General features: G+C 36.0%; 1 protein-coding gene across 7 annotated transcripts in view; it reads right to left on the bottom strand.

Annotated features, from left to right (window-relative positions):
• The window catches only part of TANC2 (tetratricopeptide repeat, ankyrin repeat and coiled-coil containing 2), a 333029-nt gene that overhangs the window by 216168 nt on the left and 91478 nt on the right, over positions 1-25383 (bottom strand). For 4 of the 7 annotated variants that reach the window (XM_045299320.1, XM_045299321.1, XM_045299324.1 and 1 more), the window contains one exon: positions 5552-5662. The exons of the other annotated variants lie outside the window; for them this stretch is intronic. In XM_045299320.1, coding sequence (XP_045155255.1) covers positions 5552-5662 — 111 coding nt within the window. The remainder of the gene's footprint in view (positions 1-5551; positions 5663-25383) is intronic. 7 annotated transcript variants of the gene reach the window in all.

The following is a 25383-nucleotide window of genomic DNA, read 5'->3' as shown; positions in this document are numbered from 1 at the left end:
TCTTCCATGTGGGCTTTGTTGCTTTTGAGCTTGATGGCCACTTGATTACCTTCAAGCCTTTAAGACCCCAGACGCTATACTTTTTGATAGCCGGCACCATCATGAAGCTGTATATCTTTATGGGAACAGAAAACCTCCTGTTTGTCCAATGGAGCAGGGTTTGAACTGCTGACTTTGAGGTTAGCAGTCCAACATTTACTAGTATACACTAGTAAAGGACCACAAGACTAGTAAGGGAAAATTAAAAACTCAAAGGAAGATACAGTTAACTAAAAATGACTGTAAGCCTGTGCAATTATTTTCCTGATTACTGTATATACTTGTGTATGAGTTTTTTACCACATTTTTAATGCAGTTTTTATGGTAAAATTAGGTGCCTCAGCTGATTTTCGGGTTAGCTTATATTCGAGTATATATGATACTTAGAGAACACTTTAAGATCTTGTGTTGTACCTCAGGATTGATCATCACTGCAACAGCAATACAATCAGCTAACATTTAGGAGCTCTCACTATAATCCAAAGACTCCTTAATGGTATAGTGGTTCTGAGTTAGGCTGCTAACTGAAAGGTCAGCAGGTGGAAACCACCAGCCACTCTGAGGGAGAAAGACAAGGCTTTCTATTCCAACAAAGAATTAATTTGTAAACCTATAGAGGCAGTTCTACCTGTCCTACAGGGCCACTATGAGTCAGCATCAATTCAACGGTAATGAGGTGTTTTTGGTAATATAATCCAGGCTTCCTATTAAGCGCTTTATACTTATAAATCTGATGTAAGATTATTATCCTCATTTTTGGGAGAAAGATGAGATTTTCTAGTCCTGTAAAGGGTTACAGTCTTGGCAGCCCCTTACAGAAGGGTCACAAGGAAGAGATGACCCAGTCAGGGTGCAAAATAGTACCATTAAAACATACAACTTTCCTCTAGTTCTTTAATGCTTCTCGCCCCACCCCACTATCATGATCCCAATTATACCTTACAAATCTGGATAGACCAGAGGATGTACACGGGTACAGATAAGAGCTGGAAACACAGGGAATCCAGGACAGATAAACCCCTTAAGACCAATACTGAGAGTAGTGATACCAGGAGGGGAAGAGGAAGGTAGGGGGAGAATGGGGGAACCAATCACAATAATATACATTTAACCCTCTCCCAGGGGGATAGACAACAGAAAAGTGGGTGAAGGGAGACATCGGTCAGTGTAAGACATGAAAAAATAAGAATTTATAAATTATAAAGGTTTCATGAGGGAGGGAAAAAATGAGCTGATACCAAGGGCTCAAGTTGAAAGAAAATGTTTTGAAGATAATGGCAACGTATGTACAAATGTGCTTGACACAATGGATGTATGAATGGATTGCGATTAAGAGGTGTATGAGCCTCTAATAAAATGATTAAACCCCACAGACACACTCCCACCCTGTTCTACGGGGTGGGCTGAGTCAGAATGGACTCGATGGCACCGACATTTTGTTGGTGTTTTTTTTTTTTTGAGAGTTATCCTCATTTTTTACAGATTAGAAAACTGAGGCTTAGAAAGGTTAAATGGTTTGCCTAAAATTATTTAACTTACAAGCAATTCTGAAGGCAGAAAGGTTACAGAGGGTAGAATGAGTATTATTTTGGGAGCTTTTCTTTTTCTTTTTTAATCATTCATGTCAAGTGATTCCCTTTTTCATAAAAATATAGCCCTGCCTCATGTTTACAAACTGATTTTCTGCTTTTTACTTTATGGATTGCCAAGAAGTGTTTGTGGACTTGACACAGCAATAAGATTAGAGGGCAATGTATTTCTGGGCTCCATTATATACACACAACAGTATGTCCTGCTTGTGACCCTATATAATTCACATAATTTTTCTAGGTCTTAATTTCCCGATCATAAGGTAATTATCAAACACAATACATGCAACTCCTTACTTTGGCAGTTCAGCTATGTAAACAACCTCAATCATCTCCACAGTCTCTCAGTTGCTGAACCAAAACCTACAATTTACTTGTATTTTTGTCAAATTTTTCTTCATTCAATAATTTCACTTGAGTAATACTAAAAGTTCAATTAGATAGTCTAGAACTTCATGCTATGCCGATTAAATTACCCCCCTAATTTTTTAGTAAATATTCTGGTCCAGCAGCTCTCGTGCAGTATCCAGCTTTCCCTAGACTTCACAGAACAAACATCAGTGCCCTGAGACATGGGTATACAGATGCCAGGTACAAATCAACAAACCAAATAAACTATGTATGTGGAGTTTTAAAAATATTCATAGAAAAATTCCATTATTTTAAAATTACATTTTCCCACAAACATTTTGAAACTCTTATATGTCCATTTCTCAGATTCAACAGGTTTCTACTGTTCTAAATTGTACAATATAGGCACTATAAAGTTTTAAGTCTAGACAATATTGAAATAAATATTCTCAATTACTCCCTAGAAATTAATAGCAGAGTGACACCCCTCCCCCCACAGACCTCCAGCACTGTTCCCTGGACTCCCTGTAAACAGCATGCAGCCGCCCTACCCTAACTGAGTTGTTTCCCAACCCAGTTGGTTCTAGACGTGTGGAGACTGATCAGCAGCATCAACATCACTGGGACTTGTTAGAAGTGCAGTCTTGCCTCACCCCAAACCTCACGGCCATCAAGTCCATGCCAACTCATATAGAACCTAGAGCCGTGGTTCTCAACCTTCCTAATGCCGCGACCCTTTAATACAGTTCCTCATGTTGTGGTGACCCCCAACCATAACATTATTTTCATTGCTACTTCATAAATGTAATTTTGCTACTGCTATGAATCATAATGTAAATATCTGATATGCAGGATGTATTTTCATTGTTACAAATTGAACATAATTAAGGCATAGTGATTAACCACAAAACAATATGTAATTGTATATTGTGAAATACTGATGTTTTTCCAATGGTCTTAGGCGACCCCTGTAAAAGGGTCATTCGAACCGCTGCCCTTGAGGACAGGGTAGAACTGCTCCTGTGAGTTTCTGGAGTATAATTCTTTACAGAAGTATAAAGCCTCTTCTTCCTCCCAAGGAGTGGCTGGGGGTTTGGAACTGTGGGCTTTGTGATTAAGAGCCCAATATGTAACTACAACACCACCAGGGCTCTTACCTCATGTAAATTATAGAAACGACAGAAAGACTGACAAATCAAGGTTAGAGAAGCATTTCCTAAATTTTAGTTTACTTCAAAATCACTGATACAACAGCTAAATCAGAAATGACAGTAGTCGGCCTAGCAATCTGGGTTTGAATAAGCTCTCCAGGTGATTCTGAACCTTGATTTGTCAGTCTCTCTGTAGTTTCTCTAGTTTCCTTATCTATTTCAAGGGGAAGGAGGTCTTGGTGGCACATCAGTTAAGTACTTGGCTGCCAATCAAAGTGTAAGCAGTTCCAACCATTCAGCAGATCCAAGGAAAAAAGGCAGTGTTCTGCTTCCGTAAAGATTATAGCCTACAGAAACCTTTGGGGGCAATTCTACTCTGCCATATAAGATCACTATGAGTTAGAATTAACTCAATAGCTCTAACCTTTAGTTTAAGATTGTTGCCTCTGTATGATATGTTTTCCTAAATTTGCACGTGAGACTGTAAAACTAGTGGACAGGAAGATATCACAATACTAGCTTTAAACTGCAGTATTACATTTAAATATAAAATAAAATATGATCCTTATTTCTTTTATCAGAGAAATTTTTAAAGCATAAATTATTTTTGTTTGTGTAGTTGAAGAAATACAATGTACAATAAATATTCCACTGACTAATAAGTGTGAAAATAACAAAATATTTTAAAATATGCTTTGAAACATTAATTCATTATTTTTTGATACTATGTAGAAGTTAATAATAGCTTCAGCCCTTAGGTCACCTCTTATCTCATTAGAAATTTATTTTCAGAGACTGTAATAACTTTATTACGATAGAACAAAAAAACTACAAAGCATCTGTGCTTTAAACCTGTTTTAGATAAGAAAAGGAGAGGTTGCATAGCATAGTAATTTGCATTTTATTATCAAGTTTTAGTTTCTTCCTGGCTTTCTAAAACTAACAGTTTGGTTCGATTCCAAGTCAGCAAAGAATTCATATTCACATGGATCAGATGCTTCATAGTAATTTAGCCATTGCATTCCTATAAACAACGGCTACTTGTCTTCCCAACAATGGCAACACCACACTAGATTAAGGATGTCCGATAAGCAATCAAGAGGTACATGACTAGGTCTTCCTCATAGTAGTTCTGACTAACAAATCTTGAACAGAAAAAGGGTTCTCTTATACCAAAATTCAAGGCAGGAGAGCTTATCACATTTAGTTTTTTATATAAAAAATATCTGTGTGGTAGAAGAAATTTAAAGTACAATGTATATTCCATTGCCCATCAAGTGTGAAAATAACTAAAAGTATGAAAACGCTATTTCTCATAGCATGCTATTCATTTAAAGTCATTTTGTGCCTCTTGAAAACAGAAAAGTTGGTCCCTGAAACACAACTGTGATTTACTTAAAAGAAGAACAGTCATCTACAGCAGAGGATGCTGTGCAGGGTACTGTGCAGAGAAATTTCTAAGTTCGTTCAATATTCAAAAATAATAAAGTTCTCTACTTTATTAGATTTTACTTGTTTTCTCCTACATGGATTTTTCATTTTGAAGCCACCTTGTATTTCCCTGACATTTCAAATGAGCTACCGATAGAAGCAGGAATCATTTTACTCTGCTGATGACTAATGCTATATATATGCAGTGGTTGAATCAGTTGCAATGAGCAGGAATTTAAGAAAGACCTAAAATAAAGCCTGCCAAGGTTATTTACTAACGCTCTGGTTTGTATACCCAACTAGAGCTGTGAACACTTTGACACAGCTCTATAGACTCACTGTAGAGTGAGTGTAAAGGGTGTTGCCAGGCAACTCAATCTAAGTTTGGAAGAATCTAAGCATTGATAATGAGCTGGCCTCAGTTTGGCTCCCACACAAGAAGGGTTTTGGTGAACTCCCACATCTGCTTACAGGCCATTCATGAGGAGAGGTATTTCTAAAAGTCAGTATCCAGGAGTCCAGTGTAAGCTCAAGAAGATGTAATGTTTCTTTTCTAGTTCAAATTTCCTATTTCTAGCAATACAACTATTTTCTCTAACTTTTATAAAAAATGAAAAAACGGAATATGTGAAAGTCCTGTGGTCCATGAACACTCTTATTCATTTCTTTGAAATTCTTGTTTATAAATCGTTAAAGCAAATTTTAATGCAAGTCCAATTCACTAAAATAAGCCCAAAAACTCACCAAAATTTATTCAAATTCTTTTGAAAATAATCTTTGACACTATTTCAATACTCGTTATTATATTGATAAACAAAAAGTATGCTCAGTTTAAAGAAAAATATGTGCTAATAAAGGAAAATACGCAATCAGTTGTAAAAGGTCACTGATTTGTTTTTATGAGAAGCATACATGCGAAATACTGTTTTGCTGGATGGGCCCGAATGAATCCTCCCTCTTTCAAAGCAGACACTTTGCATGCATGCTTACCAGGGCAGTATGCATCCACGTCCAGTTTCTGAGCTGAAGAGAGGGTTGGTGAGCCAAGCTCTGACTCTGGAATTCGTGGGCTCTCAACAAACTTTGCCTTCCTCAGAGGGGCTAAGGATAAAAAAAGGAACAGAGAGGAAAGGAAGAGAGAAAGAGTAAAGAGAAACAGAAGGAAAGAGAGGGAAAAGGGAAAGAGAGAAACATAGAGGGGTCATGAGTAAGGGGAACAGCAGGCAACAGATGGAAGCACTTAACTGAACGACACACTCTGTCAGACTCGGATCAGGTTACCCTCTTTTTTTGTGCCAGAAAAAAAAATTAACTGCATTCTTCATAGAGGAGATGGGTCTTATTAAAAAGTCACTGTAAAAAGGGAAAACTAAAATGTAATATTCAAAACTAGGGCACAATTGGAGTTATCTATAACTATCTTCAGAGTTTTCTTTTGTCTTGACTTCCTTTGTTATTAAATACAAGTATTAACTAAGGAAAGTACAGGACTAAGTTTTAAGGTTTTGCTTATAAAAATGTACCCAAAGGATTTTTTAAATAACTAATAGAATAATCTGTTATGATAACTACTGTAAGTAGAATTATATGTAAATCATCATGCCTAACCCATCTAGTTTAACAAGGAACTCATCACCTTACTATTCAGCCATTAATTTAATAGCCAAGACTGCTATTGGACTAAGATATTAATGAGGGCATGCCAGTTTCATAGGAGGCACTAAAAATAAAAAAAATTAGTTAAAAATTTAATCAGGAGGTCCAAGGTCTATGCCATAAAATTTATTTCATTTTGGTAATGAAAAATATAAACTATAATTCATAAAAGTTTTACTTATTGACAGCACATATAAATTTTATGTACAGATTTTTAGGGAGAAAAGTTAGGGAACACTATTGATATGCATTAAAACAAACAACTAAATATTTAAAAGTAAAATTTATAAAGATTGCTTTGGCACTTTTCAGATAAATTTAATTAAATAAGGTGAAACTGCTTTGCACAGTCCTAGCAAAAAAGTATCAGATTGGAAAATGACTGATACACTATATGTAAGTATCATGCCAATAGGTGTCCAGGACATATAAGTGCATAAGATCACATTACATTTTACAATAGTTTCTGCATGTTATGCAAAACCCTTTCCCACTATCAACCCATAGAGGATTCTAAGTTATTCCTAAAAGACTGTAAAAAGTTATATAAAAATCACTGTGAAAAAAAAAATCACTGTGATTACAGTGGTGGAGCTCCCTCCTATTTTCTTTGGCTAATAAATAATAAAGTATTAAAATATTATAGAATATATATTTGAAATGTGCCAACATTTACAACCTACAAACAACTAAATCACACCTTTAAATAGTCTTGAGTGTGTATATAGATTTTATGTGCATGTTAGAGAAACCATATACCACAAGGGCAGTTAATATCTCTATGGAAACAAAGGCTGATGATAAGAATACATACAAGTATGGTTCTCTGACAAATGCAAGCTTTGAAATGGCAAAAATTGCACCTCTGCTAAGAATGTAATACTTGAGCTTGATTTTTTAAAGTCACTACCTTAAATGAAGATCTCAAGAAATTTATATGCTTTCTTCCAGGCTACTAATAGCCAGTCAATTATATGAGAATCTCTTTCCGGAGAGCCTTGCGAACCAATGAAACAATAATGAACTGTTTTATTTATCCTATACGGTTGCTTAGCATAATAAATTGATCATAATTTCTCAAAATTCTTAAATCCTTTACTAGAATTTTATTAAAGCATTCTCATAGTAGCACAATAACTATTATACTTGCTGCGCTCTCACAAAGACGCAGCTGTCCCCTACTCAAGGGACTAGCATATCTAAAAACTGTAGTAACTATTTTGTTTTGAAAATAGGGCTAGTACAAGGAGCAGAGATTATAGTGACTTATGGCAGGTATATAAAAAACAGGTATTATAAGAGAAATTGAGTGAGATAGGAGGGATATAAGGAGCTCTGATGCATAGGAGTTAATAAGTGCTTGGCTGCTAAGTAAAAGGTCTTTACACACACCAGCTGGTCTGCAAAGAAAAATGTGGCAATTTGCTTCCTTACAGATCACAGCCTTACAAACATTACGGAGTGGTTCTACTCTGTTATGTAGGGTTGCTGTGAATCAGAATTCACTAGGTGACAATAGGTAGCAGAAATGTAAAAGAATTATGAGATGGAGTCAAGGAGAAAAATCTCTATCCTAGAGATTTATAAGAAGGAAATAGTAGTCAAATACTATGAAGAGAGTGTGGAATATCTGGCCTGAATTAATCAGAAGTAAAAAAGATTCTGGCAGCGAGGAAAAATGGAATCTTTTACTGAAATCTATAATTGTCCAGCGAAGAAGAGAGTATTTGAGAGCTGTGAAGCTCTACGCCATGCAGACTTCACCATTTTCTGTGAGAAGGAAATTTCAAAGGAGGTTATCTTTAAAATGTATAGTAGACATTTAATTCTTCTATATACTCTCACCTTCTATCTTTATACTAGGGTGGTATATATGTCCAGTAATAAATTTAAATATAAGCTGGATGATGATGTTCCTTTATTCAAGTAACAGAAAACAAATAAAGTTACTGGTAAGCCAATCAAACACAAGATGTACAATCACAAGTATGATAGGTTGTCCAATAGTATAAGGACAATTTAGAAGACAGGCCACAATATTTTGCTTTGATATCCAAAATTTTAGTATAATTCATCATAAATAGTATGCAGATATGAATGCCGAATTATGAATATCCAATTTACCAACAATCCAGTTATGAGTCCCAGTAAATTCTACTACATATTAGAAATTTGTGGTACAGATGATTTTTAATAAGACATGAGCACTACTTTCTGACACATATGAAAATGTTATTACTTAGTCATTATGCTATTAATGTTTTAGTGCACCTAGAGGTTTCTTTAATGCTTTTATGTATACAAAGATATACTATGTACTGTATACTAAAACAAACACTTGACTTACATTACATACAAACTGTAACTGTAATGCACAAATTTAGGAATGGAACTAATTTGTAATCCAAGGACTACTGTATAAATTATAGATGTACATAAAGGTTTACATGAGAGAAGAAAAACCACTTGAGATGAGATGGGTAGGAGGGCTCTAAAAGTATAATCAAGTATTTTATTATGATAAAACAGGAAACTACAGCAGGGATCCAAGAAGTGATGTGTATAATACTGATAATCTGAGTCTTAAATATGGGAATTTGGCAGAAGTTGAGAGGAAGGATACATATTGGTTAGGGGCATGGTCTTCGTGATTTGAAAGATTTAAGTCTTGGCTCTAATACTTTGTAGTAGTAAGAAATTGAACAAATTACTTTGTTTTAGTAAGCCTCAGTTTTTCCAGAAATTCATAGGATTGTTAGGAGGCTTAATAAATTTTAAATTAGTGCCATTTTGAGGGGCCCTCGAGCCTATTCTGACTCATAGCAACCCTATGTACAACAGAACAAAATACTGCCATCTTCACAATCACTGTTACAATCGAAACCATTATTGTGTCAGTGCAACTGGCTGAGGGGCTTCCTCCACTTTTCCAAGCATAATAACCTTTTCTGGGTACCGGTCCTTCTTTATAACATGTCCAAAGTACATTAGTCAAAGTCTTGCCATCCCCCCTTCTAAGGAGCATTCTGGCTGTACTTCTTCCAAGACAGGTATTTCTTCATTCTTCTGGTAGTCCAGGCATAATTAATGTTTTTGACAGCACCCTAATTCAAAATGCATCAATTTTTCTGCAGTCTTACCTATTCATTGGCCAGCTTTCACACACACATGTAAGGTGATTGAAATGCCATGGCTTGGGCCAGGGGCACCTGAGACCTCACAGTGACTTCTTTGCTTTTGATCACCTCTAGATCTTTGGTAAAATATTTCTCCAATGCATTGTGCCATTTGATTTCTTGATTGCTGCTTCCATGAGCTTTGGTTTTTGGATCAGAGTGAAATGAAATCTTGTGCAACTTAAATCTTTTCTCCCTTCATTATGATGTGGTCCAGTTGTGGAATTTATTTCTTTCAAAAAAGGAAAAAACAACACTCCCCCTCTCCCCCAAGCATACTGCCATCGTTTATTCCAACTCATAGTGACCCTGTAGGGTAGGGTAATTTCCCTGTGAATTTCCAAGACTGTAACTCTGTACAAGAGTAGAAACCCTGTCTTTCTGCAGAGAAGCGGCTGCTGGTTTCAAACTACAGACCTTGTGAATCGCAGTTCAACATGTAAGCACGGCACCACCTGAGGGTGTCGTTTTGAACTTCACCAGTGCCTGCTTCAAGTCATCTTCACTTTCTGTATGACAGGTTGTGTCATCTGCAAACTGCTGTTAATGTCTTCTTCTAATCCAGAAACACTGTTCTTCTTTTTATTGTCTAGCTTCTCATGTGAGTGGCTCAGAATACAGATTAAATAAGTATGGTGAAAATATACGACCCGATATATGCTCATCCATGATTTTAAACCACTTAATATTCCTTTGTTCTGTTTGAAAGACTACTTCTTTGTATGTACATGTGCCACAGAAGCATGACTGTCATGAAATTTCCACTATCTGATATGTTAATAGTAACAGTTAACAGATTACTATGTAATCTGTTGTGATCCACTCGGTGGATAAAACAAGATACTGCTGTTTTATCCATAAAACACAGGCAAACATCTTTCTAGTATTTTCTCCTTTCAGTCAAGATCCATCTGATATCAGCAATGATATCCCTTACTCCATGTGCTCTTCTGAATCTGGCTTGAATTTCTTGAAGTTCCTTGTCAATGTACTGCTGCAATAGTTTTTGAATTATCTTCAACAAACTTTAGTTGCACATGTTATTAATAATATTGTCAGATAATCTCCACATTTTTCTGAATTATATTTCTTTGAAAATGGGCACAAATGTGGATCTCTATCAGTTGGTTGGTTATGTGTCAACAAATCTTGGCATAGACAACTCAGTCAGAATCAACTCAAGGACAACTAGTGATTGTAGTGTAGGTGCATAATGGGGGAACTGACAAGAAATGAGGGAAAAGGAGGAGTGGAGTTAAATGACAGAATACCTCATATTTCCAATAGAGACATTTGGCCTTACTGTTTTAGATAGTGGAGAGCCCCTGAAGAGTTTCAAACAGAAAAGTGATATGATAAAATTTGCAGTGTTAAACGGTTGCTCTGAAGCCATGTGTAGGGTGGGTTGGAGGATGACAAATGTAACCACAGGGAGACTAGTTATTCATGTACATTTCCTGTGTTCACATGATAAGACACAATAGCATTTACTGAATTGAATGGAAGAACTCTTACACAGGTTACAGAATTGGTTTATAAATAGCTGTATTTTAATTTTCTAACAAAATATTTTTCTTTTAAAAGTACCATACAGCCTTTATATGTGGAATTTTTTTTTGCAAATAAGTAAAGCTAAATTTAAATTATGAGTAAATTTAAATTGTTATGTTACTAAAGTATCTTATTATTGTCAGAAAAAATATGATAATCCTTCAAATATACCTTGAGGCTTCTGTTTTTATCACATATTGCTATCTCTAGCACAGGTGGTGCTCTTGGTTATATCATTTTTTTACAGTGATTTAAAATAGAGACAACTTAAAGATGATGACTTAGATAGGAAATTAGATTTATAATTATATTAACATTTTCAGCAACATGTCTTCATATATTTTCAATTCATAAGATCAAAGGGAGAGATTTGGTTGCTGGCTGAGAGGTGCTGCTTGTTGTGGACTAATGACTGTATCCTTACTGTTTTCTGATCATGGCATGTGGAAGCCTGTTAACTTCCCTCATAAATTCCTATAATTGCAAATATTGTCTGTGAATTCTGAGTGTCTATTTGATTTCTGTGTATCTAATTATAAGTATTGTCTATGATTTCTTGAACCAGCAGGTAAAATGCTGTGAGAAGAACAGGTGGTGTCAGTATAGGGTAAAGAAAGATGGAGGGTAGAAGCATGTCTGACAACCACCTTGTGGCAATTAGCCTAAGGTTGGTGTGGAGGTTGATTCTCCTTCTTCTTTTTGCAGCCAATGAAATTAAGATGTAGCCCCAGTGCTATTTTCTAAATGATTAACAACAACAACAAAACCCACTGCCATGGTGTCTATTTCTGACACTATGAATCTTTACGGTAGTTTGCCTCATCTTTCTCCCATAGAGTGTCTGGTGGGTTTGAACCACTGACCTTGTGGTTAGCAGTCTAATGCCTAACCCACAATGCCATCAGAATGCCTTAATCTATACAATTCAGGCTATAATAATTCAAAGTGTACTAAAAAGATAAATTAACAATATTTGAAAATAAGGGGTGAAATGCTCACAAAATATTAATTTACTAAAGTTTTTCTTTGTTCAATTTTCATTCTTAAAGATCTCCCCTACTCTTTTTAAGTTTTATTCTTTATGGGCATAACTTTCAAAGTTCTATCTTAAACCTTATTTCTCTTTAAAGTGCTAGGATCACATTTCTACCCTAATAGGCTGCCATATCACCTTAAACAGAATGTGCCTTATTTTGTCAAAACTAGTTGTCTTTCTACTGTTTCCATTGGGCTCCCCAATTCCTATTTTTTAAAACTCAGAATTATCGCTGGTGGATTTTCCATCTTTCTGGATTCTATAACTAGTCAATCATCAATATGTTCCTTTTATCAAAATCTTTGTGCTTGTATTTTTCCATTGCTCCCACCTCAGCTTACCATTGCCCCAATGGCCCCTTTAATCATGTCCTAGTTTTCTCTTCTAAAGCATCCTTTCATGAAACCTCTGCTCTATGTAAACTGATGCATTCATGATTTGAATGCAAAATACACATTTAAAAAAATCATTTTATTGGGGGCTCGTACAACTCTTCTCAAAATCCATCCATCCATCCATCCATCCATCCATCCATCCATCCATCCATCCATCCATCCATCCGATTGTGTAAAGAATATTCGTACATTTGTTCCAATCATGCTCAAAACACTTGCTTTCTACTTGTGTCCTTCATATCAGCTCCTCATTTCCCCCTCCCTCATGAACCCTTGATAATTTATAATTATATCATATCTTCCACGGTCCGATGTCTCCCTTCACCCACTTTTCTGTTGTCCATCCCCCAGGGAGGAGGTTATATGTATATCTTTGTAATCTGTTTCCCCTTTCTACCCCACCTTCCCTCCACCCTGCTGGTATCGCTACTCTCACCACTGGTCCTGAAGGGATCATGTGTCCTGGATTCCCTGTGTTTTCAGTCCCTAGCTGTACCGGTATACATCCTCTGGTCTAGCCGGACTTGTAAGATAGAATTGGGATCATGATAATGGGGGGGAGGAAGCATTTAAGAACTAGAGGAAAGTTGTTTGTTACATGGCTGCTACTCTACACCCTGACTGGCTCGTTTCTTCCCTGGGACCCTTCTGTAAGGGGAGGTCCAGTTGCCTACAGATGGGCTTTGGGTCTCCATTCTGCACTCACCCTCATTTACAATATGATTTTTTGTTCTTAGATGCTTGATACCTGATCCCTTGGACACCTTTGTGGTCACACAGGCTGGTGTGTGTCTTCTATGTGGGCTTTGTTGCTTCTGAGCTAGATGGCCGCTTGTTTATCTTCAAGTTTTTAAGACCCCAGACACTATATCTTTAGATAGCCGGGCACCATCAGCTTTCTTCACCACATTTACTTATGCACACATTTGTCTTCAGTGATCGTGTAAGGAAGGTGAAAATGCACATTCTTGCCTCGACTTTTAAGCAAGTCACTTCATCATTTTACTTCATAATGCCTTAGATAAATATAACCTCTCCTCCAATTTGAAAAACATAGCTTACACAGGGTATTTGAATAAGATGTAACTTTTCCATACTGTTCTGGAGTGTGATAGTTGATGTCGCAATTTGTTCTGTACAGTTCTCCATTCTTCTTTTCTTCCTGTTGAAGGAGTTAAGTCATGTATTTCCCAGAGTTATGTTCCTTGGAACATTTTCTTGTTCCACTGATTTTGTAAGGGTAATGTAAGAGAAAAATGTTTTCTTTTGCCAAGTAAGTTTTAGAGATGCTGAATTAAATAGTCCAATACTCACAGTAGGAATTCTCCAAGCTTTATAATGCTAATGTGCACTGTTAGCTTTAAAAAAAAATCATTTTATTGGGGGCTCTTACAGCTCTTATCACAATCCATACATATATCTACTGTGTCAAACACTTTTGTACCTATGTTGCCATCATCACTTTCAAAATATTTTCGTTCTACTTGAGCCCTTGGTATCAGCTCATTTTCCCCCTCCCTCCTCTACCTTTCCTTTCCTCCCTATGAACCCTTGATAAATTATAAATTATTATATTTTCATATTTTACATAGTCTGCAGTTTCCCTTCACCCATTTTTCTGGTTTGTCCCCCCCCACCCCAGAGTCGCTGTTAGTTTTTCCATCATTCGTTTTTCTTCATTCTGATAGGAAGGTATTCATTTCTACCTCACTGGCAGGTGAATGGCTCAGGTCCACTCCTCTACTAACTGATTAAGCCTCCCAGAGTCAACCAGATGCATTGCTTTCATTTGTCTTTTGATCCACAATCTCTCTCTTTTTTTTCATTCTTTAAGTACTCTTTTATTAAGTGGGGCAAAAAGAGGAGTCTGAAAATTATTAGTAGAAGGAAGAAGAAAAAGTCACAGAGATGAGAAATGTAAAGAGAACGAAACAAAAACATCTCTTCATGTGATATCCATATTTGTGAACTACTTTTTAATATTCTGTATACCTGGATTTCCCACTTTTGTATGTACAGGAAAAACAAACACACAGACTTTTTCAAGGAGTAATGTCACTATGAGTTGGAGTTCACTTGATGACAATGAATCTGGTTTCTAGTTTACTCCAGTATAATCAGCCTCCAACTGATAAATAACACCAAGTGAGCAAATTGAAAATTCATGTTGTTGTTGTTAGATGCCTTCCAGTCAGTTCCAACTTACAGTGACCCCACACAAAACAGAATGAAACACTGCCATATACTATACCATCATCCCAATCATTGTTATTTCCGAGACCCCGTTGAAGCCACTGTGTCAATCAATCTCCTGGACAGTCTTCTTTGCTGACCATCTACTTTAACAAACATGATGTCTTTGTCCAAAGGCTAGTTTTTCCTGGTATTATGTACAGAGTAATAGAAGCAAAATTTTACCATGCTTGCTTCAAAGGATTCACAATCTCTTTTCTCCAGAAAAAAATATGTTTCTTTTATTTTAGGATCTCTGTTGCCTAAAAATCAAGTGACCTGATAAGGACACGGTGGAACTATCCCTGTGGGTTTCTGAGACGGTAACTCTTCACAAGAGTAGAAAGCCCCTTCTTTCTCTCATAAAGCATCTGATGGCTTTGAACTGCTGACTGTGCAGTTAACAGCCCCACTTGTAACTATTATGCCACCAGGAAACTGACTTGATGGCAATGAAGCTTTTTTTTGGGGGGGGGGTAGGGAGGTGGTACCTAAAAATAACACTCAGACTAGGAAATCTATATATGTTTTAAATTGAGACATACATACAGATAGGTTTGCAAATTTATCAGAGAAAATTGACATCTGAGCATGAGTTTATGTAAAGATTTCTTTGGGGGGGCAGGAGGAACAGTTATGTAATAAAATATAAATAAACGTAGAATATACACTATTTTAAACTGTCCAACTTTGTTTTGGTATGCATTCAAATTCCTCTGACCTAAAAGTACTCCCAGGGAGAAGTCTAAGAAGCAGTGCTGCAAGCTAATGGAGAGGAAGAAGGAAAAGAGAATTAGCACTTAGAGAAGGCTTCCTCTGTGCCAAGTACAACACCAGACGCTTAACATATATTGTTTCATAATGCCTACAATGACTCTACTAGCCCGGGGCCTTGTTTTATTAATTTTATATAGAAGAGAAACCTTGGAAAGGGTAACCTGCCCTAATCTTAAAAGTCATGACAATGATATCTGAACCAAAAGTTTTATTAAGTAATTTTGGAAGGAGAAAGAACATAAATTTATCAGTTAATCTTAAGGTTGAGTTCCAAGAGAAAAAATAATTAGGGACCATTGTTACATGATTTTTTTTTTTTTAACCAATGTGAGGCTTTCAGTCTAATATAGATACAGATAGGAATGAGGCTCCGTTTTCTAGTATAAGCTTTATTGGTACGAACAAATTCCTCAGAATTCAGGAGTAAGAATGACATGTTAAAGTTTTAGTGAACAAAAGCTAGGAAAAGTAAACCTGGAGCCTTTTATATGTACATGTGTATGTATAATTTATTCATTAGCACATTTCCTTATATATAAAATCAATGCCTATTGTCGACTAATATTTCACTCAGCTATGTTATTCTAAGTGCTATTAAAATACCTGAATAATACTGAAAGCATTTTAAAAGAATTTGAGAAATCTTAAAATGATCTTTCAATTAAAAAAATTTTCAGAAAGAAAACCTGCTGCTGTCAAACTGTTTTAAGACTGATAGAATGAATTATAATGTTAAAAAATGAAGCATAATGTTTCCACAAAATGTTATCAGTTAAATCTTCAACTTGAATCTTTACCTTAAGATAAAGGGATGGTTCTTACTTTAAGTAAACCAGATATATGTGATAAAAAAAAAGCAACAAATCAACTTAATACTGATTATTATAATATGACTTTTGGCAGAATTTATTAAAACAGGGTCTCACTATGGGGGCAGGGAGGGAATGTTCTAGGATGGATGTGGGGGTGATTGTACAATTCCCCCTTGATATGTTTGATGGATTGAACTATTCAATTCTATATATAAATTATGTGCCAATAAAACTGTTGAAAATAGAATAGGGTGCTTCTCCGGTGGATTTTCAATTACTCAATTTACAAACATGTAAACAAATAAATTTATATTCAATCTTTCAGAATCTATCCAGTTGGGCAAAGAACCAAAGAACAAAGGATATGCCCAGAAAAATTACTTGAAAACTAAAGAATCTGTTATTAAAAATACTATTCTTATTCAAAAGTGCTTAAATCGGTCTTAGTTATTACTTTTAGCAAGAATGATAGTTTCAGAGCTAATGGAATAAAAATCCATTGCTTATGTGTATACACTTGTGAAGGCAGTCATAAAGGAGTATTAATTGACAATGTATGCATTAATTTATCCACCCACTGTCATTGAATTGATTATGACTCAGAGTAATCCTACAGGACAAAGTAGAACTGCCCCTTAGTGTTTCAGAGACTGTAAATGTTTACAGGAGCAGACAGTCTCCTCTCTCTCTTGCAGAACAGCTGGCAAGTTTGAACCACCCACAACCTTGTGGTTAGCAGCCCAAAGCTAAAACTATTATATTACCAGAGCTCTTTACAGTAATTACACATATATACATTTTAAATTCACATTTTCATAACTTACATGGCAATGGTAAAACTATTCAATCCACATAATCTACTAATTTTGCAGGTTTTCTAATGGAAGCAAAATGTTTTTATAAAATATATGATCATGTATATGTGATTAACACTTCCTCATTATAATATATCAGTTCTCCCTATTTAAAGGTTTCCTAAATTATTAGAAAAGTCATATGTATAGGTCTGCCAGTGAAACTTTAAAAAATGGAATGAGGAATAGAAAATCAAAAGGTAGTAACAACAAAATAAAATTACTTTCTAATTTTGCAAATTAAAGGAACCTAATCATATCCCTAAAGCATATATTATTTGAATAATATGTTTAAGAAGAATGAGTAAAAAGTATAAATAACTGGAAAAAAAATAAACTCAGATGAAAAAGACTTTTTCCTTCTCTAAAGTGGCTGATGATCAGTTCAAATATTCTAATTTTGAAAAGCCAACTTCCTACTTGTAGGACATTTCTATGTTGTCATGTTTAGCTGAAGAACCAAAGCAACCCCAGAATTCAAAGCAAGAAAATGGGCAGAGTCTTGAGAAAATTCAATTTGCAAAACCAATTAATCTTAAGTTCATAATTACCAAATGATCTAAAATTACAAGCAAAAAGAGTAAATCTCTAATTCAGTCTGAACTCAACGGTTACTAGACAATTTATACCAACAAAATTAGTAAATAATGTCAAATGAAAAATTCTTAACCTACACAAGAAGATCATTTGTAAGTAGTTCAGTTAATGAAATAATAGGAAATATTTGATGCATTAGGAAGCAGACTTATAAAATTCTAGGTTTCTATTTTGTCTTTTTCATAAAGACATTTTACTTGTAAGATATTGCAGCAAGAAGTAAAAAACATACTCTAGAATCACATCGGAACCAACAAGCAGCAATCTGACCTTCACATTTGCATTAAAAAATTAAAAATTCTAGTTGCCTTCTTTAAAATGATTATCTTTTTTTAATCATAGAAATATTTTAAGATATCCATATATACATAAACACATGAAATAAAAGAGCATATAATTAAATATGAAATAAATGTGCTAATGAGTATCTTAATGGCTTCCCTAAAAACTAAGAGTCAAATTCTCTTAGGTTACATTTTTTTTCCTGCAAAGTGAAAAATAGGCCTTGTAACTCAAAAATCCATGTAACATCATACTCACACGCTTTTGGTTTTCTTTCCCATTAGTCAATACTTTATAATCCTTTCCCTTGAAAATCTGAAAGGCTTCTTATTCAAGTGCTAATGCTATCAGACCTGATACATCAGTAATAATGTACACTTTAATCTTCTCCAGCCAGCTCCTTACACTGCCCAGAACTTACTGTGCTTTACAGGTGATACTTCTTATAGCAGATGTTGACTACGGTCCCAAAGCACAAGAGATGCTCCCCAAGGAGCTAGATCCCCTAACAACACCACTTGCTTCTTTTTGTATCCAGAGAAGCAGTGTAGCATTTGCTTTAAATAGCAAATGATTTCAAGAAAAATTACACAGATGGAATTATTTTCATTAGAATTCTTGGCATAAGCTTATCTTTTTCAGAATACTGCAGCAAATAGAGATTGTATGATAACCTTAGGAAAAAAGAAATATTTTAATACAATTTTCCTCTATGGCGCAGTTTAGTTTCTGTTAGAGCAAATTGTAGAAGAACTGGCTCCTAGGTTTCTAATGGCGCAGTGTTAACAGAGTGAATGATTCACGGATGCTCTTCTTAACATTCAGGAGTAACATGGAAGGCTAGCAATGCAGGCCAGGTCCAGAGCTGATGAATGGTGCAGTGCTGCTGTTGTCATAGCAACCAAGATGAAAAAAGCAGCACCATATAAGGAGTTGTGACATGAATTCTGGGAACAATTTATATTAAAAAGCTGTACACTCCTTATGCCTTAAAGCTGTAAGCACCTCTCTTACTGATTTCTCATCAGCTTTTATTCTGAATTTCTGAATCACAGCCATGTAAACATATACAGCAAAATATAGCAACAATATAAACACTGCCAAAAATTACATACAAGGTAATTAAAAAGATTCAAATATTTTAGTACGCTAATATATATCGACAGTACATTAATAATTTCCTAGGTTACATGGTAAAATTAGGCAATGATATTTTGTTATAATGTAGGAAGACAGTCTAGAATGAGAAATAGCAAAAATTAGTTTTTCAATACAGATATTAGAAATTTGATTAAATGTCTTTTACTCAGATGGTACACGGAAAACAACCAAACTGCAGTACCATCAACTGACTTAACACGAAGAGAATAGCAATAATGTCAATTTCAAAGGAAGACAGGCTACCTCCTTTATGCCCGCTAGACCAGCGATTCTCAACCTGTGGGTCGCGACCCTGTTTGGGGGTGTGTGTGTCGAACAACTCTTTCACAGGGGTTGCCTACGACTACTGGAAAACACCTATTTCCGATGGTCTTGGGAACCGAAACACTGCTCCACTATCCATCTCCAGGCGGGTCCTCCCACATGCAAATCCTCCCACATACGAGGACGCTGAAGACTGTTACCCATGCTACACGACAAAATTTAATTTATTTGTCATTAGAAATAAATATTACACTATATAATTACATATTGTTTTTGTGACTGATCACTATGCATTAATTATGTTCAATTTGTAACAATGAAAATACATCCTGCATATCAGATATTTACATTATGTTTCATAACAGTAGCAAAATTATAGTTATGAAGTAGCAATGAAAATAATTTTATGGTTGGGGGTCACAACAACATGAGGTATTAAAGGGTCACAGCATTAGGAAGGCTGAGAACCACTGCTCTAGATGCAGAAGGGTTCAAGACATGAGCTTCAAATGAAAGTGTTCACAGCCTTCATTCATGACAAAAAGGAAACTTCTGTGTCAATCACTGCTGAAACAGGGTTACTGTCTCCCTTACTGAGTACCAAAGAAACTTTTACTTGTAACATACTGTCTAGAAAGTACAATAATTAGGTAAATTAGTAAAATAATTTACCAGGTTGTTCTCTTATGGACAGCACATGCCACTTTAACTATATTTCTAATGGTTATATATTTGTTGCTCATAAAAATGCATGTACATGATAAAAATCCATAAATTAAGATAATCTCAGTAAAATGTGAATAAATAGCACTTCAATGTAAGAAGCAAATAAATTTAACTAAACTTTTGGTTTTAGTTTTAATTAATAGTGTAGCTGCTTAGGGATATAAACTTGAATAAGTTGCTTAACCATTCCAACTTTCAGATTCCACCCTAGTAAAGTATGGATAAAACAACACATTCCCTACTTTCTCCCTAAAGCTATTGCAAGAATAAAATAAAATTATGTAAAACAAATTGGAATGTTAAAAAATCACTCTTATCTAAAATATCTAATGAAAGCAAAATACTAAAGATCAAAAAGAAAAATGGAATTCAATAGAACTCAACAGAAAATGGCCTGAAAAAGCATGTATTTTTTCAGACCAACCTTTATGTTTGATTGGCTACTTGGTCTTATGACATTATATATACTCGTAACATATAAAAAATTCTCTTTATAATTATAATAAATGACATAAAGTATTAAATTTATTGTGTGAAAAGAATGATAGTAAATAGAGATGCTGTCCTTTAGAGTTAAAAGATTATTTAAGATGACCCTATAAAAACAATTATAGTACCCTAACATAGCTTACAATATCTTTCTAAAATTATAATACTTTCAGAAAATAATAACGTATAAACCATTTTCAGGGAATAGTAATACTAAGCAAAATGCAATGTGATAAACTTGTTTCATGTGGTCTTTTCATTTTACTTTACTAGAAAACTATAGGTCAAACCTAAAATAAGTAATTGTTTGATTTTCATTTCATTGATAATCTAATCTCTTCTATATAGTAAACTTTTAAAATAAAATATTGCTCCATAGTTATTTTCTAAGAGAAAAAATTTTCTGCTCATTTATTTCCCTTTACTTGTGGCTTTTTAAATTTTAGAAAAATGAAAGCAAGTGTGCATTTCCCTTAAATGAAGCTAAGCAGAGCCATATATTATTTGGATTCCAGAATAATTATGTATAAAATATAAACTTATATAACAAATAATCTCTCCATTAGCTTTCATTTTAATGCCACTTTTGCTCGAAAGAAGCTGAGTGGCATGAGGATATGGTTGAAATACAAAAAGACAAAACACATAGTTTTTGTTTTGTTGAATTGAATTCAACTTAAAGGGAAGGGTAGAAAGAGTTTTAAAGGATTAAGATATTCCCGTGGCTATTACTTTTTAACTTTCTTTTGATTACTTTAGGTAAGTCATGCTGAAACTTACACAGTTTTATTTTTCCCAGTGTTCCCCACTTTATAAGTTTTCTCTAAGGAACAATCATGATTGCTAAATTCACTCAGGCTTCAATGAGGAGTCAAAACCCAAACCAGCCATCTTTATTATTAGTTTTAAATCATCTTATTAAAAACTCTTACAGATATCATAACATTCCATGGTTGAATTGCATCAAGGAGTATTCTACAATTGTTACCACAATATATCTTTTTCACTTTTTTCTTTCCTCTTTTCTCTCCCTCCTGCCCCACTATCATGTTTACCCATTGTTCACCTCTTAGTAATTCCTCTCAGATACAATTTGATTGATCAACCACGACCAGAAAAGCTACACTCTCCTTGCCATCATTTTTAGAACCTTACTATTGCCCTGTACCCATCATTATTGGCTCAATGCTCACCAACCACTGCTTCCTCTCCTCCTATGGCCCTCAGGAACTGTCAGTCAAGTTGCTGTCTCTGTAAGATTGCCTATCTTGTATAGATAATCACCTCCCAAAAAACAACAGTACCAAAAACATATAGACAGTCACAAGTCACAGAGATCCTAACATAGAGCAGATGAATAGCTTTCTGTTAAATAGAGAGAAGGACATGTTATAATCCAACAGTATAGTCCCCTTTTCTTTCAGGGATGCATATCCTGGATCCTGCTTACCTAACAGTACATACACCCTTTTACTCTTCAGCATTCGTCTCTGAAAGGTGTGCATCTTAAAAGTCCCCATTGCTATTCCTGCAGTCAGGGATGGAGTGGTCTAGTGCCCCACCCATTACACCTTTGGAACAACTGGTGGTTTTGAACCTAAGGATCTCACCCCAAAGGTTACCCACTACAGTACTAGGGCATCTGCAAAAGTAAAGAGTCAGCTAAACAGAGAAAGATATTCAAGAATACATATTGGCACAGTCATTCAAACACCATGGGCTCAAACATAGGTTAAGACTGCAAGTACGGTGCAAGATGGGCAGTGTCTCATTTTGTTGTATATGGGGCCATTGAGTCGGAACTGACTCAGTAGCATGTAGGAATAATAACAAATGATATTTAATGGATTTCTGAGCATAATTTTCATTGTACACAACTATTTAAACTCTTCGTAAAATTTTTCACAAATGTATGATGCTACCTCTAAACTAGAATCAAAACATTTGAAAAAGATAATTAGCTATTAAGTGGTTCTCTGAGAATGTTTTTATTGATGGGGGAGTTACAAGGGAATAGCCTGAGATTCAAGATGGAAACATGAAATTTCCTTTCATTTGTTTTACTTAAATCATTACACTAATCAAAATTTATGAAATTCACTTAATGATGCAGATATACATGTAAATTTTTAATCATTACCAGTCACAAGAGGAGTCCTGGTGGTACAGAGATTATGCCTTGAAGGTTGGACTGTTAACTTCGAAGTCAGCGGTCTGAAACCACCATCTGCTCCACGGAAGAATGACAGGTCTTTCTACTCCCAGAGTTAGTCTTTTGTTGATGGAATTCTTGAGTAGGGGTACACTGTCCATCTGTTTCATTAATATGAAACCTATAATTATATGTACATAGATCTAGCTCCCCCTTGTTCTCCCTCAACAAAAGAACACTTTTTTCTAACAATTTGGCAGTCTGAGATGCTAACCTTCCTGGCATGATCGCTGAAGACAATGGGTACATAAGCAAATGTGGTGAAGAAAGCTGATGGTGCTGGCTATCAAAAGATATAGTGTCTGGGGTCTTATAGGCCTGAAGATAAACAAGTGGCCATCTAGCTGAGAAACAACAAAACCCACATGGAAGAAGCATAACAGCCTGTCCCTACACGATTGCTGAAAACAAAGTGGGTGCATAAGCAAATGTGGTGAAAAAAGCTGAAGGTGCCTGGCCATCAAAAGATATAGTGTCTGGGGTCCTAAAGGCTTGAAGATAAACAAGCAACCATCTAACTGAGAAACAACAAAGCCCACATGGAAGAAGCACACCAGCCTGTGAGATCACAAGGAGTCAAAGGGATCAGGTGTCAGGCATCAAAGACCAAAAAAATCATAGCATTGTGAATGAGCGGGAGTGCAGAGTGGGGACCCAGGGCCCATCTGTGGGAATTGGACACCCCCTTGCAGAAGGGTCATAGGGAGGAGATGAGCCAGTCAGGGTGCAGTGTAGCAATGATGATACATACAATTTTCCTCTAGTTCTTAAATGCTTCTTCCCCTCACTATCATGATCCCAATTCTACCTTACAAATCCGGCTGGACTGGAGGATGTACACTGGTACAGATAGGAACTGGAAACACATGGAATCCAGGACAGATGACCCCTTCAGGACCAGTGCTGAGAGTGGTGATACGGGGAGGGTGGAGGGAAGGTGTGGGAGAAAGAGGAAACCAATTACAAGGATCTACATATAAGCTCCTCCCTGGGAGATGGACAACAGAAAAGTGGGGGAAGGGAGACGTTGGACAGTGTAAGATATGACAAAATAATAATAATTTATAAATTATCAAAGGCTCATGGAGGAGGAGGGAGTGGGAAGGGAAGGGGGGGAATGAGGAGCTGATATGAAGGGCTCAAGCGGAAAGCAAATGTTTTGAGAATGAAGAGGGAAACAAAAGTACAAAAGTGCTTGACACAATGGATGTATGTGTGGATTGTGATTAAGAGTTGTACAAGCCTCCAATAAAATGATTTAATTATGAAAAAAAAAAAGTTACAGTCTTGAAACTCACAGAAGTAGTTCTACAGGGTTGGCCTTGGCATTGACTTGATGGCAGTGAGTTTGGTTAGATCAGATACCAGAAATAAAAAAAGCAACCAAAAAAGGGAAAAATAAACATGGATATTTAACTAACTCTAGTATAAATCAGAATACTGCTCCTTATGCTGTTTAAACAACATCAACATAAATCACTACTACTACAAACATTTAAAAATGAATATATTTCCAAACTGATTGTGGTGATGACTGTATAACTTCTCTTAATTTGACTGAACGATTGAATTGTATATGTGAATTATATACCAATATAACTGTTTTTTAAAAGATTAACATTCACAATTACTTGGAAAAGCAATTAAAATACTTTTCCTTTTGCAGGGGAAGAGCGGAGAAAAACGAAGAACTGACTATGATTGACGTATAACACTCCCCCCACCCCAACCAGGGGAACAAACAACAGAAACATGGGTGAAGGGAGACAGTGGAAGGTGTAAGTTATGAAAATAATAACAATTCGTTATTTATCAGGGGTTCACAAGGGTGGGACGGTGGGGGAGGGCGGGAAAAATGAGGAGCTAATACCAAGGGCTCAAGCAGAAAGAAAATATTTAAAAACGATGATGATACAGGCATGAAGCAGGGAACCAATAAGGAGGTCTGAGGGGCCGGCCCCAAATCCAACTACATGGACAGCTCCCCCTCCTCCCAGAAGAATTTACAGCACTGAAGCTACAACTCAGGGAGAGGGACATGTCTGATCAGAGCACACAGGAGCAAATGAAGGGGCAGGAAGAGAGAGTGGAGCATATCCTGGCCCACCAAGCCTTGAGGCCGATATCCCTGCTCAGAGCAGCCAATGCACAGAGAGGACCATATGGCTGGCCCCACTACGAGACATGACATCCCTCACTGACCTATAACCCTACAGGGGTCAACACTGAGACAGTGTAAGAATTGCACAAGATCTGACCCCACCATACCAAGGCAAAACACTAAGGGTGTGCAACAGAACAGCAAGGGGAGCAGAGCAAGGAAGTCCTGAATACCAAAAATAGACCCTGGGACCAGGGCAAGGCACCCCATCAGATTCGACCAGAAAACACTCCTAAAGGTCAACAAACTGACTTTGAACTATTTACAGGCTTTTCTTTTTTTGGTCATTGATCTGTTGTTGTTTTTGCTTTGTTTTGTTCTATCTTGATTGTTGTTCATATTATCTTTGCAGGTCTATCTAGATAAGATAGGTGGGATAAACAATCTGGAGGATAAAACAATGGGACCGATGGTTTCGGGGGGAGGGGGGAGAGGGGGAGG

The sequence above is a fragment of the Echinops telfairi genome, unplaced genomic scaffold, assembly GCF_000313985.2.
Source record: "Echinops telfairi isolate 266 unplaced genomic scaffold, ASM31398v2 ScPeMD7_7458;HRSCAF=8496, whole genome shotgun sequence".
Lineage (NCBI taxonomy): Eukaryota > Metazoa > Chordata > Mammalia > Afrosoricida > Tenrecidae > Echinops > Echinops telfairi.
The sequence above is the reverse complement of the archived record's forward strand: the minus strand, read 5'-3'. Positions and strand labels throughout refer to the sequence as shown.